This window comes from Monodelphis domestica, chromosome 1, assembly GCF_027887165.1.
Source record: "Monodelphis domestica isolate mMonDom1 chromosome 1, mMonDom1.pri, whole genome shotgun sequence".
NCBI lineage: Eukaryota > Metazoa > Chordata > Mammalia > Didelphimorphia > Didelphidae > Monodelphis > Monodelphis domestica.
The window spans coordinates 639,377,532-639,393,977 of record NC_077227.1 but is presented as its reverse complement, the minus strand read 5'-3'; the positions used below and the strand labels follow the sequence as shown (position 1 = coordinate 639,393,977).

General features: G+C 36.7%; 1 protein-coding gene and 1 long non-coding RNA gene across 3 annotated transcripts; one reads left to right on the top strand and one right to left on the bottom strand.

Annotated features, from left to right (window-relative positions):
• Nucleotides 1–212: 212 nt before the first annotated feature.
• Nucleotides 213–4,728, bottom strand: TMEM17 (transmembrane protein 17). Of its 2 annotated transcripts, XM_007476773.3 has the most exons (4): nucleotides 4,591–4,728; nucleotides 2,595–2,698; nucleotides 2,276–2,389; nucleotides 213–1,332 (listed from the first exon to the last, which is right to left on the bottom strand). In XM_007476773.3, exons 1-4 carry the CDS (start codon nucleotides 4,688–4,690, stop codon nucleotides 1,030–1,032), a joined length of 621 nt encoding a protein of 206 aa, XP_007476835.1. In that variant the 5' UTR covers nucleotides 4,691–4,728; the 3' UTR covers nucleotides 213–1,029. The 2 variants fall into 2 exon arrangements, with proteins under 2 accessions (XP_007476835.1, XP_007476836.1); XM_007476774.3 differs by lacking the exon at nucleotides 2,276–2,389.
• On the top strand, nucleotides 4,572–9,354 carry LOC130456568 (uncharacterized). The gene is made up of 2 exons (XR_008915627.1): nucleotides 4,572–4,879; nucleotides 6,496–9,354. It is a non-coding gene; the product is annotated as an uncharacterized LOC130456568 (long non-coding RNA).
• The last annotated feature ends 7,092 nt before the right edge of the window (nucleotides 9,355–16,446 follow it).

The following is a 16,446-nucleotide window of genomic DNA, read 5'->3' as shown; positions in this document are numbered from 1 at the left end:
ATATACACTAAGTGTATTCAAATACACTTATCAAAATTTTTTTTGAAGGTTCACAGATCCCACATTAACAATCTTTGGCCTAACCAGTCTTGGATGAATTAACCCAGTCTTGGATGAATTAACAACACAATTCTTGGCCTATAAAAAAGAAAAAAATGAAATCTCAAAGTCATCAGGATCCCAAGACCTAAAGAATTACACAGGAGATTGAATATTTGCTGATATTTTTAATATAAGGATATTTAAAAATCAATTATTTTGAAAACATTTTCACGACACTGGACAAAATAGAAAAATATAGTAGACAATTTTTTAAAATGGCAACATTATTATAAATAATATGCTATAGTATCAAATGCTGCCCTCTTTCCCCCAATAGTTCTTATATGCAAGATGGGAATTAAAGTCATTGTGGACATAAAAATCCTACCTAGTATCTTCTCTGTAAATATTCTAAAAGCAAAGAATATGGATAAGTACAAGCACTTTTGTATACTTCAAAAAAAAAAAGCATTCTCAGAGATGGATGAAATGCTGACAATAGGCATACCTATATATAAAAAAGGCAAGTCTCCCTCCTCCCCAAAGCACAAAAATGTATTGATAGTTCTTAAAATAAATATGACACAAATACGGATTAAGAGATTTTCTTCAACTATTAGAAGATACTGAACAGATTTTACTTTAAGGCTGTAGCTATAATGTATCAAATATATAGGAAGAGTAAGACTAAAAAAACAAAAAATCTCTTTACAAGTTATAATATTTGGCATAATATAGATAATACTTTGATTTTAGAACTATTTTCATTTTTTTCCTGTATTTTTGGCATTGTGGAGATAAAGTCTAAATAGAGCTGCCTATTCTCTCACGCCACAGAATTTCTCAGAGTAACAAAAATATAGGACATTATTTGCTTTGTTCTTTTTCTCAGGCAGGATCATTGCCTCAATACTTGGTATCTTCTGGTACAATCTGTCTGGTTTATTGTACAGACTCCTCCTACTCAACAGCTGTGAAATGAATCTTCTATAAAAGTGGATCTGAAAACCTAGGAATTTGTGTCTTACTCTTTGCTCTAATCATGTCTCTTGAAGAAAACTGATCAAAACGGTCAAAGTCTTGGAGTTGGAAACTGGCAGCCAAATGGTTTGCCATTTTTTTCAAGGTAAAAAATGCCAAGACAACTTGTAAAGTAAGGAAAATGGTGAAGATGATATGGACTGCTCGTTCCAGGGGTTGACTTTTCAGACCTTCATTAAAGAGCAAGAAGAGAATTAGGGGCAACTGCAACAGAAAGCTCAAAAGCCAAAATCCAGCTAGCTCAGGAACCTGCAACAGTAAAAATATTGTTAACAAGAAATTCATTTTTTTAATAAGGTTATAACCACATAATCAAAGAGTCAGTAAGTATTTATTTAGAACCTCCTATGAGCCTGGCACCATAAGGCAACATAGAGGATAAAAAGTAATAGAGATATGGTCCTTGCCATAAAGTAACTTACAATTCATTTAGGAAGATAAAGCTAAGGGAAACTAAACAATGTGAGAACAGCTCAAAATAGCACATAATTAAGTAATAACTTGTGTGGTATAGGATGCCATCAGAGTTTAGCAATCTTTGAGTATGATGTGCATCAGAGACTACAAGACTAGCCTTACTGGAATGTTTCGGGTCAGGAGGAAAGAGGAAATTTGAATTGAGGATAGAAAGAGTACAGGCCTGATTATGAAGGGTCTTGGAAACTATAAGTAAATATAAATATATTTATGAATATATATCTCCAATATTAATTGAATCACAAGGAGGAAGTGTTATAGCAGAAAAAAAAATGGATTTGGTAGAAACCTGGGTTTGAATCTTGTTGCTGACACTCAGCATTGTTTGTGTCAATCATGAGCAGTCAGGTAACAATTTGAGCTTCAGTTTACTCATCGATAAATGTTAATAATAATACTTTACGAGGCTTCTGTCAGAATCAAATGAGTTAATTTATATAGACGACTTTGTAAAACTTAAATTGTTTTATAAATGTTTATTATTGTTATTATTATTGTTATGGTATGGAAATTTTTTAGGTAAAATGAATAAGAGTGCAATCTATATATATAACCTAGGAAATATTAATGAGAGTTTTTTCCCTTCCTTTATAGACTCAAGATTCAAAGATTCCATTTAGTGTAGAAATAATGTTTTATTGATAAAAGTGAAAAGTCTCATTGCATTCCAATATAATACTGATAATAAGATTAATGATATGAAGCAGGATCCTACCTTCTCCTGTAGGTTGCCCATATATCCTAAATACAATCGGATAGCCTCGATCAAGGTTATTAGTATAACAACAGTGACTAGAATGAATTTATAATAATCAGGCAAGACAGGATACTGCAGACAAAGACAAATTGAGAATATATCACTATTAGTTCACATCATCCTTTTGGCAGTAATGTTATAGATGGCTTGCAACGAGCGTTGACATTCCAGGATAAAATAAAGGAATGTAGTCTTCTTCTGTCTTATTGACAACTTAATAATAAAATGGAGAAATCCATGAGAAAGTTAAGCATAAGCAATTAGATTTTATACTTACCTTAAGCAGAAGCATAATGATACTAGACACCCACCAAAATGGGAAGAAATAAATGTTGAAATAGAGAGACATCTGTAATGCCAAACTGGAAACTATTTCATTATCTGAAGGAAAAAAGAAGGAAAGAGGATTCAAGAAAAAGACTATAATATTTCAGAAATTATTTTATAAATATCATTTTTACTCCTCAGAATCTACATTACTCATTTTTACTCCTTTACATGATATTTTTACTCCTCAAAGTTTATATTAGTAAACAGTAAACAGAATTGAACTTAACAATTTTTTTAAAATTCAAATTTTGTGCTAATTTAGAACCAGCAGAAGGAAGACCTGAATTCAAGTCTTGCCTCTGAAACATACTAACACTGTGACCTGGGACAAGTCACCATCCTAAACACTTCCTGCTCCAGGAAACTCTTAGGCTTTAACTTCTATGTCAGGTGCTGACCTAGAGGCAGTACCTTTACTGGTAGATCTTAAACCAATACAATCATAGATCCAGTCTTCCTTTGTATAGCTCCTCTCCCTGCCCATCCCCCCAATCCTGTAGAGTTATAGTAGAAGGGTGATTTTAAAACTTTAAACTAAAGAATATGAATTATTTCAAAACATGTATCTTTTGCATATAAAATTTGGTCTTGTTAACACAAGAACTTAGATAACACTGTACTTCTAATTTGTAGAATCTGTGTTGCCTCCTTTAGGACTTTGTTTTTACTATCCTGAAAGACACATTATCTGATGACTTGAAATGGGATGGTGTGTCTTTCCTGTATCATTGCTTTGTAATTACTGTTGACTGGGTCTTTCACTGTTCATACAGACAAAATTTTGGCCTCAGTGTTTAACAGATAGTTATACTTAGCTTTTTTTTTCTCCCTGCCTGTGGGGGAGGGGGAGGGAAGTGATATGAGAAATATACCTGGGTACCAGACAATGTCTCACATCTAAAACCAGTTTCTCTGTAACACAACTGCCATATTGTTTATAAGGACTAGACCATCTGTAAATTTATTCTGCCAAGAAATTATTCCAATCAGTCACTAGAGATTGTGATGCAGTGTTTTATTTTTGTTAAAAGAAAGCCTAAAGAAGACAATATAGGCCTTGAGAATTTGCATACCAAGTTAGCTAAATTCCAGAATAACATAATAAGCCTAGATTTTATGTGCAAAAGGCACATATTTTGAAATAATCCATATTCTTTTTTTAAAAAATCCTTACTTTTGGTTGGTTCCAAGGTAGGAGAGCTGTAAGGGCTAGGCAGTGGAGGTTAAATGACTTTCCCAGGGTCATACTACTAGTAAGTGTCTAAGGTTGAATTTGAACCCAGGATCTCTCTTCTCTTGGCCTGGCTTTCTATCCACTGAGCCACCTAGTTGCCCCCAATAATCCATATTCCCCTCCCTTTCCCAATACCAGACACCGTAAGGTTTGCAGGAAAATAGGGAGAGCGACCTAGAAACACATTTTCTCCCAAAAAGACCAAATATAGAGCTGAGGATTTTTGAGATGAGGGATTTTTCTTTTCTCTTTTTTTGCCCCTTTACATACGATTTTATCAGTATAGGGAGTATTCCCTCAACGGGTCAGTAAGTCTTTCAAGTCTTAAAAAAAGTTGACAGGAAGTGCTGAGATTTACCCAGGGTAACACTATCTGAACTAGAATTTAGGAGTCTTCAATCTCCCACTTAAGACCATGCGGGGGCGGGTGGGCCGAGTACGACTAGCCTATAGGGCATCATTCGTTAAATGATTTATTCATTTCTCTCCCAAAACAGAACTCTGGCAGACCAAGCCCCGTTACTAGAGGGGAGGAAAGAGTTGTCAAAGAAAGGGTCCTTCCTCTTCCCTACCTTCCCACCCCGAGACCCCTTAGAAGGCCCGGCCGCCATGTTAGGTGAGGGCAAGATCCCAACGTCATTTCCCGTCCCCCCTACGCCCCTCCTTTACCCAGTCCACAGGCCCCTTTCCAAACGCCTTTGCCACTCACTGAGGTTGCTGTTGTTTTCCGGTCCGGTCCGGTTGGTATCGGTAAACAGCGATCGGCTGAAGTTTCCCAGGCGCTCCCGGACTGGATCAGGCAGTTCCATGGCTTCGCTCTAGGGCCGGTGTAGCCCACTAGCCAGTCAGCCACAGTTCCCAGTGGAGTCCCGGTACTCTCCCCCTCCCCTAACTCCTGCCGGCGGTGGTTCCTATGGCAACCCCGGGGCGGGGCCGCAGGCCAGACCCTGACGCCTGCGCGTCTAGGGCACGCCCTTCACCTGGATCCTATAGGGAAGGTCGGTTGGACTCTGAGCAGCCTAATTGAATCTGAGATGTAGTCCTGTCCAGCTCCCTTGATTTAGAATTGGGAAAACTGAGGTCCAGAGACGTGACAAAAAAGTCACACGCAGTCATACGCAGGCCTTAAGTTTAGCCGCTGGGCGAACGGAGGGGCCGTGGGTGGATCCCAGAAGGTCTGTGCAAAAGCCAGTTTCTCTCCCTCCCCAAATGCCCCTTATTCTGCCCCGAGTACCCGCAGAGCAGTGCAGCCTCTTGATAACGAAGGTGGCGGGCCTTAGGAAATGTGAGGAAGTCCGGGTGGGGCATCCCCTCCATTCCATCTCTTCCTTCTGAGCTGACAGGCCCCCATGGCATACAGGCTTCCTCCACCTGGGGACTGTACTGTAGCAATGACGTGACAGACAATAAGCAGAGAACAAGAACCCTGCTTAGTGGGGAAGGAAGTGCTGCTACTGGCAGTCAGTCCGCAGAATATTAAGCACCTACTACGTTCCAGGTCTTTTGCACTTAGCTGGAGATAAGAATTTAAAAAAACCTGTATCATTCGCTGTGGCACAATCGAATATAATGGACTTCTACTAGCAGCAATGCAATGATCCAGGACAATTCTGAGGGAGAAAGAACTGTAGGAGCAGAAATACAGAAGAAAAGCAACTGCTTGGTCACATGGTTCGATGGGGATATGATTGGGGCTATAGACTCTAAACGATCACCCTAGTGCAAATGTTAATAATATGGAAATAGGTCTGGATCAATGACACATGTAAGCCCAGTGGAGGGGGGTGGGAGGAGGGGAGAGAAAGAACATGAATCATGTAACCATGGAAAAATATCCTAAATTAATTAAATAAATAAAAAAAATTTTAAAAGCTTGTATCATTAATAATACAATGAATCACAGAAAGAATAAGAAAATGTTGGGGGACAGAGAAGGGGAAACAATTGCTTAAGAGGTCAAATGACTGGTCAGTAGAGTCAGTTATCCAGGTCACTGCCTAGAGCCTCCCCCACCCCCACCCCCAAATCACTAAAGAAATAGAACAGAACAAAATAAAACAGCAAAAAAAAATTTTTTAAGCGATTTTAGCAATGTAAGATTGTTCTCAGAAGGGTCAATGACCCTACCAAATTAAAATTATTGCTTTTTTTTTCCTGCCAGTGCTGCTGTCCAGAGGGTGATAATTACTGTCTTCCAGGAATCTATTTTAGGGGAACATCATATTACAATAATTAATAGGGATTAATTTGCTTAACATTTGAGGAATAGAACTTTTCTATTTGCCAAAATTTTATTTTCACTGTCTTTTGAGGCCACTGTGATGTCTTTCTCTGTATTTGAAAATAATGCCTATTTATACTGTATAAATTTTAGTGTTACTCTAAAACAGGTATTCCTAACCTTTTGTGTTAGGGGCCCTTTAACACTGTTAAAGCCCCTGGAACTCTTCTGAGAATAATGCCTAAAATAAAAGACATAGGATTATAAAGGAAACTAATTATATTTGTAATCCATGATTTACAGGGTCAATTGTATGAGTCTCTCCCCTCTTGGTAGAGATTAACTATTTAATGTCCCATTCTTATGTAAAAGATGGATTTTTCTGGTTTCCAGCTGTCAGAGAGAAGATTCACAATTTCAATCTTTCAAGTCCATGAAAGGAGATCAAGAAGCCATCATGTGTGGAATCAGGACCTGGGTTCAAATTTGGCCTCAGACACTGGGCAAGACACTTAACCCTGATTGCTCTAGCCCTTGCCACTCTTCTGTCTCAGAACTGATTTACCAAGTGATAATAGTAAGAAAGAAAGGAAGGAAGGAAGGAAGAAAGAAAGAAACCATGCTATAGAACTTCAACCATGTTCCTGTTACCAGTTTACTGCACTAGAAACTTTGGACAATTTCCTCTTGGATAATATCTGGGAATATCTCTCTTGATTGAGCTGAGTTATATGACTCCCAGATGAAGAGCTGATTCAATTTATATTGTCTAGCATATATAGTATGTTTCCTCTGATTTCTCTTTTGTCATCAACTTGGATAAATGAATTTATATGCTATGTTTGTTCATTGTGGAACTGGCATTTGGTTGTAAAAGTCAAGCCTTTAATATAAAGGCTTTTAATATAAAGCTTGGGCTGTCCTTTCCCAGTTTATGAATGGTCATCCAGCTGGAACCTAAAAATTGTCTCCCCTAGACTAATACTATTTAAGGGAGTAGATAGGATATACTTCTCATCCAGTACCCCTTTTCTCTGAGGAGATCAGAATACCAGTTTCTGGTCCAAACTTCTCACTTTCCTTCTTGGCAGGAATCATCCCTAGAAGAAGGGTGAAGTTAGGAGACACTAAAGATTTCTATTTCTCCCACTCATCAAGACACATCTAGGCAGACCAATGTGGACATATATAAACCTAGATGGGGGGAAAAACAGCACTCAATCCAACACCTGATTATGTAAAATAACAATTAAAATGCTTTTGAAAAAAACAAATTTACAGACTCCAGGTTAAAACCTGCAGCTCTAAAGATGTAACAGGATTTAAAATCTCAAATATTATTTAGGCTATTCGGAAAAAAACAACACTAAGAGGAAGTATAATAGTAGATAAAACTTCCCTCCTACTCCCTACCCATCGGAGGCAATATAGTAAGGCAGGTAAGTGTATGGGCTCTGTAAGAGTCAGATATTATTGTTCAAACTACAGCTCTATTGTTTATTAGGAAGCTAGGTGGGGTAGTGGAGAGAGCACTGAAACTGGAACAAGGAAGATCTGAATTCAAATCCTGTCCCAGTAACTAGTTGAGAAAGTCACTTAACTTATCTCAGTTTCCTCATCTATAAAGTGGAGATAATAACATCCACCTTCTAGGGTTATTGGGAGGACAAAATAAAATATTTGTAAAGTGCTTTGCAAACATTAGTGTTGTATAAATGCTAGCTATTATCATTCTCACTACCTGAATGATTGGTTAAGTCATTTAAAATATCTGAATTTCAGTTTCTCATCTGTATAATGAGATTAGACTAATTTGCCTCAATGATCCTCTTCCAGCTCTAACATTATGACTTTCCAATTCATTATTTATTACAAGAATAATGCTAAAATGAAGACATACTTTTAAAAGAATATTTTTAAAGTTACTCAAAGGGTAACATTAAAAGTATGACTATATCTCCCAACCAAAATTGTAAAATGGACTTTAAAGCATTTTGCAGAATTTTGGTCAGTTTTGGAAATAATGTGTATATATGTATTAAAATGCCTTTAGATTGATTCATATCATACACATTATGATGACTCTCACTCATCTTAGATGTCTCAAAATATTTTCTTCACATTAGCAAGAGATAATTACCAACACTTTAAATCACTGTCAAAATATTTGCTATTCACAATCCCATACAAAGAGTTATAAATCAGGTTATGAATTACAGACACAGCCAAACCACATTAGAATAAAAATCTTTTTCACACCACATTAGGTGGTTTAAGAACCTCTTTAATGTTTTGATTTCAAAGACTTTCACATTGAACATTTTATTAGAAAATTATTTTCCTTTAAAATGGTTTGTGTTATAGGTTCTATGATCTGTGATATATTCTTTCACCTACCTACCATGCTGTTCACTTTCTGTATCAATCAAATGATAAGCTTTTCCTGTGTATCAAACTATGTGAGAAATAGCACTAAAGTTGAAAAAAGATCAGTAGAACACCAAGATGCTTTTTAAAAAAAGTTTAGCTTTGTCAAATGGATTATATGTGAAATTTCAGCAAATTTGGCTTCATAAGTAAGAAATACTATTTTTATTATGAATAGCTTTTCCCCTAATGCTAATATTAAGTTACTGTGCTATGTGACTTGTAGACCATTTCTTATAGAGAATGTTTCTTTTTCTTTCACCTTTTATTGAAAGCAATTAAATTTGGTTCCCCTCCTAGGTTTTCCTTTTTTTTGTTGTTCATTTAACACTAGGCTTTTGCCTCGTAAAGTTTGCTTTGCAATGCACAAACATCTTAAATGTTGATCACCAGCCACATGTGAAAGGTTTAATAAGCAGAAACCTGAGGTGCCATCACATTAGGACAAAATGTTTCCGGATATGAGACAGGATTAAAATAATAAGCATTGTTTATTATGTTTACCCCAATCATTGTAAATCTCCAACTTGTTCTAAAATTTAATTTACAATGGGAAATGGAAAGTTACAACATTTATCTTACGAATTTTGATTATATATTATGTCAAAAGTCTTTGTTTCAATCTATCTACATATTAGCAATAGGTAAAACAAAGTTACTGAAAATTTTGCCTTTGAGTTTGAAATTAGAAAGTGATTGGATCTCTGTTTCACCACTAACTTGGTAGACACTGGCTGTGCTCCCAGACTGATGCTCCTGGGGGCTCTGGCAAATAAGACCAAGTAATAAACACCAGATGTAGTATCTAATAAAATCAAATATCAGCAGTTTTGAAACATGGTCTTTTTTTAAACAGAGCCAGCAGCTGATATTTTCACCTGGACTATTGTTGCTGCATTCTGAAACAAAGTTGTTTTATCCTGCTTTTTTTATGTTACACCACAGCCTTAGGAATCATATCTTACCAGTAGCAGTATGCTATTTAAATCATTCACAGCTCAGGCTTTCTTCAATATATACCTCCTTTGAAGATAAAAAAAAAAAAACAGATCAAATACACATAGAGGGACTGTGTATGCAAGAGATGAGTAGTGAGATTGGCCATTTGCCATTGTTATTAGGAAGAAAGGCATGGCACAGTGAGAGTTTTAACAAATTACAAATGCCATGAAGGAAATAATATGGCTCTGTTTGAAAAGATCATGCTATTTACTTGATAGCTTCTGCCAAGGCAAAGTTACAGCTGTGGCCCTGCCTTGCAGATCACTTAAACAAGCTTTTCTTTATGTTACTGACACTCTAGTCCCAAGTGCACATTTAGCATCCACAGGGTTTTTCAGTTGGTAAACAATCATTATTACATATAATAATACATGAAGCTGTGCTAGTTTTAACATAAACACAGAGGGAGCAATATGAAAACATAGTTAAATATTGTTGACTAGCCATGTTTCAGATATGTATAGATGTATATACACAAATATATAAATAATCTTATTAAGGAGATCCTGACAAATGAAAGAGGTCTAATAATTAAAGATTTATAAAAATATTACAAAATTAATTTATGATACTTTAAACATTGGTATCTAATTATTGAATGAATAAAAAAAATCACTGAATACCATTATAAAAATGCCTTTCAGTTATATGGTAAAAAAAGTGTTACATAGCCAAAAAACTAATGGGTACTTAAGCTATATTAATAAAAAGTCATACCCAGAATAAGGTAGGTAATAGTCTGAGTGTATACAGCCATGGTTATGCTACTTCTCAAGTATTGTGTCTGGGTCTGGGTCTTAGGAAAGAAATTGACAGTTTGGAAAACATCCAGAGGAAGATAATCAGAGTGCTGAATAGATAAAAAACATTGTCATATGAAGATAAATCAAAATAAATGAAGGCATTTAAAGTTGAAAAGAAAAGAAAATTTATGGGGAATATGATTGCACTGGCCTTTCAAATCTTCCTTGTCTTTCTATCTGTTCTCTATCTCTTCAGCTCCATTCTCTTCTTTCTTTAAAAGTTCTCTTCCTGATTAACTTCATTATTCTTAAAAACCTTGGCTCTGAGTCACATTACTAACTCCACCAGAATGGTGGAATGCCTTGAAATTATGCCATGGGACAATAAATTGAAGGAACTAGAGATTAGTAGTTTGAAGAGAAAATTTATGGAGTTGGAGTTTGTGAGTGCTATCTTTAGATATTCAAAGGGTGGAAATGTAGAAATTCAATGTGGAAATGGGATGGATGGAAATTGAAAAGAGGTAGATTTTGGCTTCATATCAGGAACAATTACCCAAGAATCAGAGCAACCCAAAAGTGGAATGGTTGTTTCAGGACAAAGTGGGTCCCTCTTCATTAGAGATCCTAAAGCAAAATCTGAATGACCCCTTTTGGGAAATATAGAGGGATTCTTTTTTAAGTTATCAAGTGGACTGGATGGCTTCTAAAGTCCTTTCCAATTCTGGCACTTTGTGATTCTGGTACCCACCTCTGATGAGAGACCACAGACATCTCTGTGGTCTCTAAGATTGCTTCTATCTCCAAAATGCCATTTTATGGCATATATGGAGAATGTTAACTACATCTTTTCTGTCTCAATTAAAGACCGATCTAGAGGACCTATGATTTCATTAGTTTAGGGAACTTTCAGAAGAGGAAACTCCCTATATCAATACAGTCCTTAGTAATTTACTAAGTCTTAGTTAATTTAGTAAATTACTAGTTTTAGAGAATTGCCTGAGGACACCATTAGGTGCCCAGGGTCACAGGGCCAGTAGGTGTAAGTAGCAGAATTTGATTAGGATCTTCTTGGCTTCAAGGCCAGCTCTATATTTACCAAATCACATCACTTCTTGTCTTTGGTAACTAACATCCAATATTTAAACTTAGGTCTTCGTCACATGAGAGAAGGTAAGATGACATGGGAACAATACAACACTAATCATAGTCATAAAATTATAAAATATTAAAGCCAGAAGAGAGCTCAGGGAGCCAAAAGCATACATTTCTTCTATAGCATTTCTGAACAAGAGATCATGTCTATTTAAAGATTCCTAACAACAAGGAACTTATTATTTATAAAAGCAACCCATCTCACTTTGGAGACCTCTAATTATTAAAAAGCTTTTTTTCTTACAATGAAGAAATCTGTTTCCTTCTGGCTTCCACCCATTGTTTCTATTTCTATTTTCCATGCCCAAGCAGAACAAGTCTAATCCCTCTTCCCCTTGGTAACCCTTCAGGTATCTGAAGGCCAGATCATCATTTCCCGCTAGTGTTTTATTGTCCAAGTCATATATATCCCTAGGTCTTAATCTCTTTCACCATTCTGGTGAAACTAGTAATATGACCAACCTTAGTGCCAGGGATATGAAGAAGAAATACATCAGATAGGATAAGAGGAAGTGGTAGAGGAGGAAGAAAATGGAGCTGAGAAGTAAGGAATTATAGATGGAGAGAGATTATAAAGAGCTTGTTCTCAGGAGGTTGTTTGAGATGAGGATATAGTAACTTCTAAGAAACAGAAGACAAAAAACAGTACAAACACAAAGAGTTTTGGCCAGGAACAATGCCCAGGTCTAATTCCCTTGTTTTATAGGTGAAGAAATGTAGACCCAGAGGGGTAAAATAATTTGCCTAAGGTCAAGTGGGAAATTAATAGCAGAACTAGGGAAGAAATTTAAGTGTCCTTACTCTTAGTACAAGGCTTTTCCCACCATGCCATGATAGCTACATTTGCCCTAAGACAATATTGTGAACCCATAACAAATTAAATTCAACTTACCTGTTTTTTTTCTCTTTGATTTTGGTTTAAAAACATTTTTTAAACCCTTACTTTCCGTCTTGGAGCCAATACTCTGTATTGGCAGAAGAGTGGTAAGGGCTAGGCAATGGGGGTTAAGTGACTTGCCCAGGGTCACATAGCTGGAAAATGTCTGAGGCTAGATTTGAACCTAGGACCTCCCATCTCTAGGCCTGGCTATCAATACACTGAGCTACCCAGTTTAATTTTTATAGGAAACTATAAATATATATATAGTTCTATATATATATATATATATATATATAAACTATATATAGTTCTTTATGCTGTGTAATTATAGTGAATAAGCTGGCCATCAAGAGGAGAACATTTATTTCCCTCTCTTCTTTGAACAGGTGGGGAATGGGTGTGAAATGTTGAATATGCTATAAGATTTAATTAATGTGGTAGTTTTATTAAACCAATTTTCTTTTTAATTATGCAATATAGGGCATGGCTTTTGTGGGAAGGAAAGTGAGAGACATGTATTTAGAAATGAAAGTGATTTAAAAAAATTAACTTTCAAAAAATGCCAAGTTCGTTAGGTATAGACAAATTGCCCCTCCCCCCCCAGTGGTACTATTGTATGATAAGGAATAGAATAAAATGGAGATAGTTTTTTTTTTAAGGACACAGCATTTTTAACTTTGCTTTTGGCTAATCAAGAACATTCAAATAATTTTTAACAACCCAATGAATGTGCTAGAAGGAAACTTACATTCTCATATTATATTGATAATGGGGGTGGACTATCCTATGAAGATCAGTCTTTGAGGCATGTATAGATTTTCCTTTCCTGAGTACCATCCAGATGATCACATGGAATGAGCCTATTTCTGACCATGATGACTCAGGAGTCTGTACTGTAAGATGATGGAGTTATCAATTGCTCGAAGAACAGGAATAACTGATGACACAATGTTTCTGAGCCAGAGCTGAGTGTGCATGCAAAAGGGTCAATCTGTCCATCTTTCTCTTTTTCTTGGATTTTATACAAGATGGCTTCATTGAGTTCCCTCTCAAAAAAGAACCAGTCAGGGAGGGGAAGGGTGGCTGCCTAGTCTCCTATCCTGACAAATAATGGTCTTGAACATATGTCCTTCTCAGGCAAGCCTATGCCTAAGATGAGGCCACCTTTCTTGAACGGTCGTTTTCTTTTGATATTAAGTAAATTAATATTTCAAGATGAGACTCTTCAGGAGACATTGAGATTTGCGGAGATACAGAGGTCTCATCAGAGGACTCAATAACATGTTAACTGAGAAATATATCAGAGTAACAGTGACCAATTACAGAATACTGTATGCATTAGGAGTGAACATATAATACCAAGAAAAAGATGAAGAGCGAATGGATCAGACCCTTGGCTAACTCCTCCACAAGTCTGGCTATTGATTCCACAGGGAAATAGGTCCTCAGAGATCAGCTGCATTGCCTATTTAACAGGGAACTAAGCCTAAGAGGAACTTGGTAAAGACTCCTTGAAACAAGAGGATTCCGAGTTGTATAATACTTCTCTGCACCATGTGTTCTCTCTTACCACTTTTGTATCCATTATTTGAGCCCATTCTCTCTAGAGGGTTTATATGTATAAGGGGAAAGGATACGATAGGTTGGTAGGGGAAGGATTACTTTTTTTCTAATTGTGCTTTCTATACCTTTTCATTAAATTCTTTTCCTAAAAGCTAATGGATTCAATAGGTTAATTGTTAATAGGGAACACAATAATGGGGCCCCATAAGCCCTAATATACTAGAAGTATAGTCCCTCAGAGTTACCTATCCTTAAAACACTGAGATTAGTAATAGTTGTCTTCTGAGAACCATTAACCTGTGAATGAGAGCACCCAGTTGGAGGCATCATCAGAGGGTACTGTTTAGAAAAATTAAGGGGAGAAAGGAGTAGATATTTATTTTAAGACCTGATCACACAGAGTCAGTGTGATACTGTGGAAATAGATGAACAAAATCCAAACCAGATTGGATTTCTGGATTGCATTCACTGTGTGAATCTCTTCCCAGAAATCAAGCAAGGAACTAACTAAGTTGCCTCAGCCCAGGAGAAGTATCATGCCTTGATCAACCATTTCATCAGTTATTATGAGAAGCCCCCAACTCTTTGATCACTCTCCATTAGCATTCTACTCTACCTTCTCATGGGCTGCTTGGTCTCCTCAGAATGAGAATAACCTATCTAAATAATACTTTCTTTGATGGGAATATTCTCACCCCATGATACCCTGCCCATTTCCAGTGATTCTGAACCTCTATCTATCATACAAACTACATTCTCTCTCCGTCATTGTCCACTTCCCTGTTCTCATTTCCCTCAACCCAACCCCATCAACATTTTACTCAAGGTCTACCCACTCCTTCCTCTGTGCTCTCTGGAATACTTGCTTGTTTTCTGCTTTAACCTTTTTCTTTCTCACTCCTTTATTATTACAATTACTAAGATCTACCTCCTGCCTGATGATATGACATCCTTGACCCCCTCCCTACTTCCTCCTTTCAGGACTTCCTGACCCATTAGTCATAGTGTGGAAGTCAGAAGACCCCTTACTCTTGTGCTCTGTCACTTCCAACTTCTCCCTCTTCCAACCATCGCTCAGTAATCTCTCCTTTAAGGTTCATTCAATCCATGTTTATTATCTAATCAAGATTATCATCCAAGTAGCTGTTAACTCTAGGGCACTCTCCTTTCTTCTTCAATGAATTTAGTGTCTAGCTCACCATTTTTCTTTCCTCCTCAACTTCTGACCTTACCTACAAGACTTCAAAATATATTCTCTCAAATACTCTAACTTCAAAAATTGCTCAGGCTTATTCATTCCCCATGACATGCTCCTCCACTCTACCTCATTTACTTACAGATAGTCATACACTTGGGTCTTGCTATCACTCACAAGTATTCAACTTCCATGTTCATGAACTTGGAAGGCAGTTAGGATGGCACAGAGTTTTGGGTCTGCCGTAAAGAATAACTGAATTCAAATCTAGATTCAGACATGTATAAGCTATGAGATGTTGGGCAAGTCAGTTAACCTCTGTATGCCTCATTTGGGGATAATAATAGCATCTCCTTTCAGGGGTTATTGTAAGGATCAATTGAAAAATATTTGTAAATTCATAACATAGTGCCTGGTATATTATAGACACTTAATACATAATTCCTTGCTTTACCTGATCACAATCTATTGTCCATTCCATCTTACCTTCTGCCTTATTCCTAACCCTTTTCTTTGTCCTCACCATGACCACCAATCCCTCCATTCCCGAGTTCTTTGCCAGGCCATAATTTCTGCTCTACATTTTCCTACTTTCTCCACTTTGATGTCTTGGTGAATCAGTTCTAGTTTACACTATCCCCTTTTCTCAAATCCCTTCTCTCCTTATTTTACCTCTCATCTTGTTCTGCCAAGCCCCAGTCTTGGATCACTCTCACTATTCACTGCTTTTACCTAGAAGGATCTTCTTGATCCTTCTGTCTCTATTAGGTTTCATTCTATAGCTTGCCTTCCTTTTGTGACTAATTCCTTGAGAAGTTCATTTACAATTAGTATCTCCATTTACTTTCCTTTAACTCTCTCCTGAACTCTCTGCAGTTTAGTTTCCAATCTTATTCAACTGAAACTATCCTCACTAAAGTTATAAATGATCTCTTAATTGCCAAATTTAAATGCCTTTTCTTAATCCTCATCTTTCTTGGCCTCTCTGAAATCTTTGCCACTGTTGATCACACTTATCTTGATACTTGCTTCTTTATAGGTTTCTGTAACACTCTTTTCTCCTGTTTTTCCTCTCCATGCCTAATTTTTCCTTTCTGATCTCCTTTGCTGGATTTTCATCTAGGTCACAAGTGTCCCCCAAAGCTCTTTCGTAGTATCTCTTTTGTTCTTCTATACTATTTTGTTTGGTGATCTCATCAGCTTCCAAGGATTCAATTATTTTATGCAGATGATTCACAGATCTATTTCTCCTGCCTTAATTTCTTTCTCAATCTCCATATTCACATTTCTAGTTGTCTATTGGAAACTATAACTGGATGCTGATAGATACCTCAAATTCAAAGCTAAATTCGTCTTCCCTCCAAAATACACTCCTCTTC

Excerpts from the sequence above, each read along its gene's own strand:
- TMEM17 (XM_007476773.3), bottom strand. The coding sequence starts at position 4,690 with ATGGAACTGCCTGATCCAGTCCGGGAGCGCCTGGGAAACTTCAGCCGA. Across the intron at positions 2,699-4,590 it reads GGAAAACAACAGCAACCTCA|ATAATGAAATAGTTTCCAGT; the intron begins GTGAGTGGCAAA and ends TTTTTCCTTCAG. Across the intron at positions 1,333-2,275 it reads TGGGCAACCTACAGGAGAAG|GTTCCTGAGCTAGCTGGATT; the intron begins GTAGGATCCTGC and ends TTACTGTTGCAG.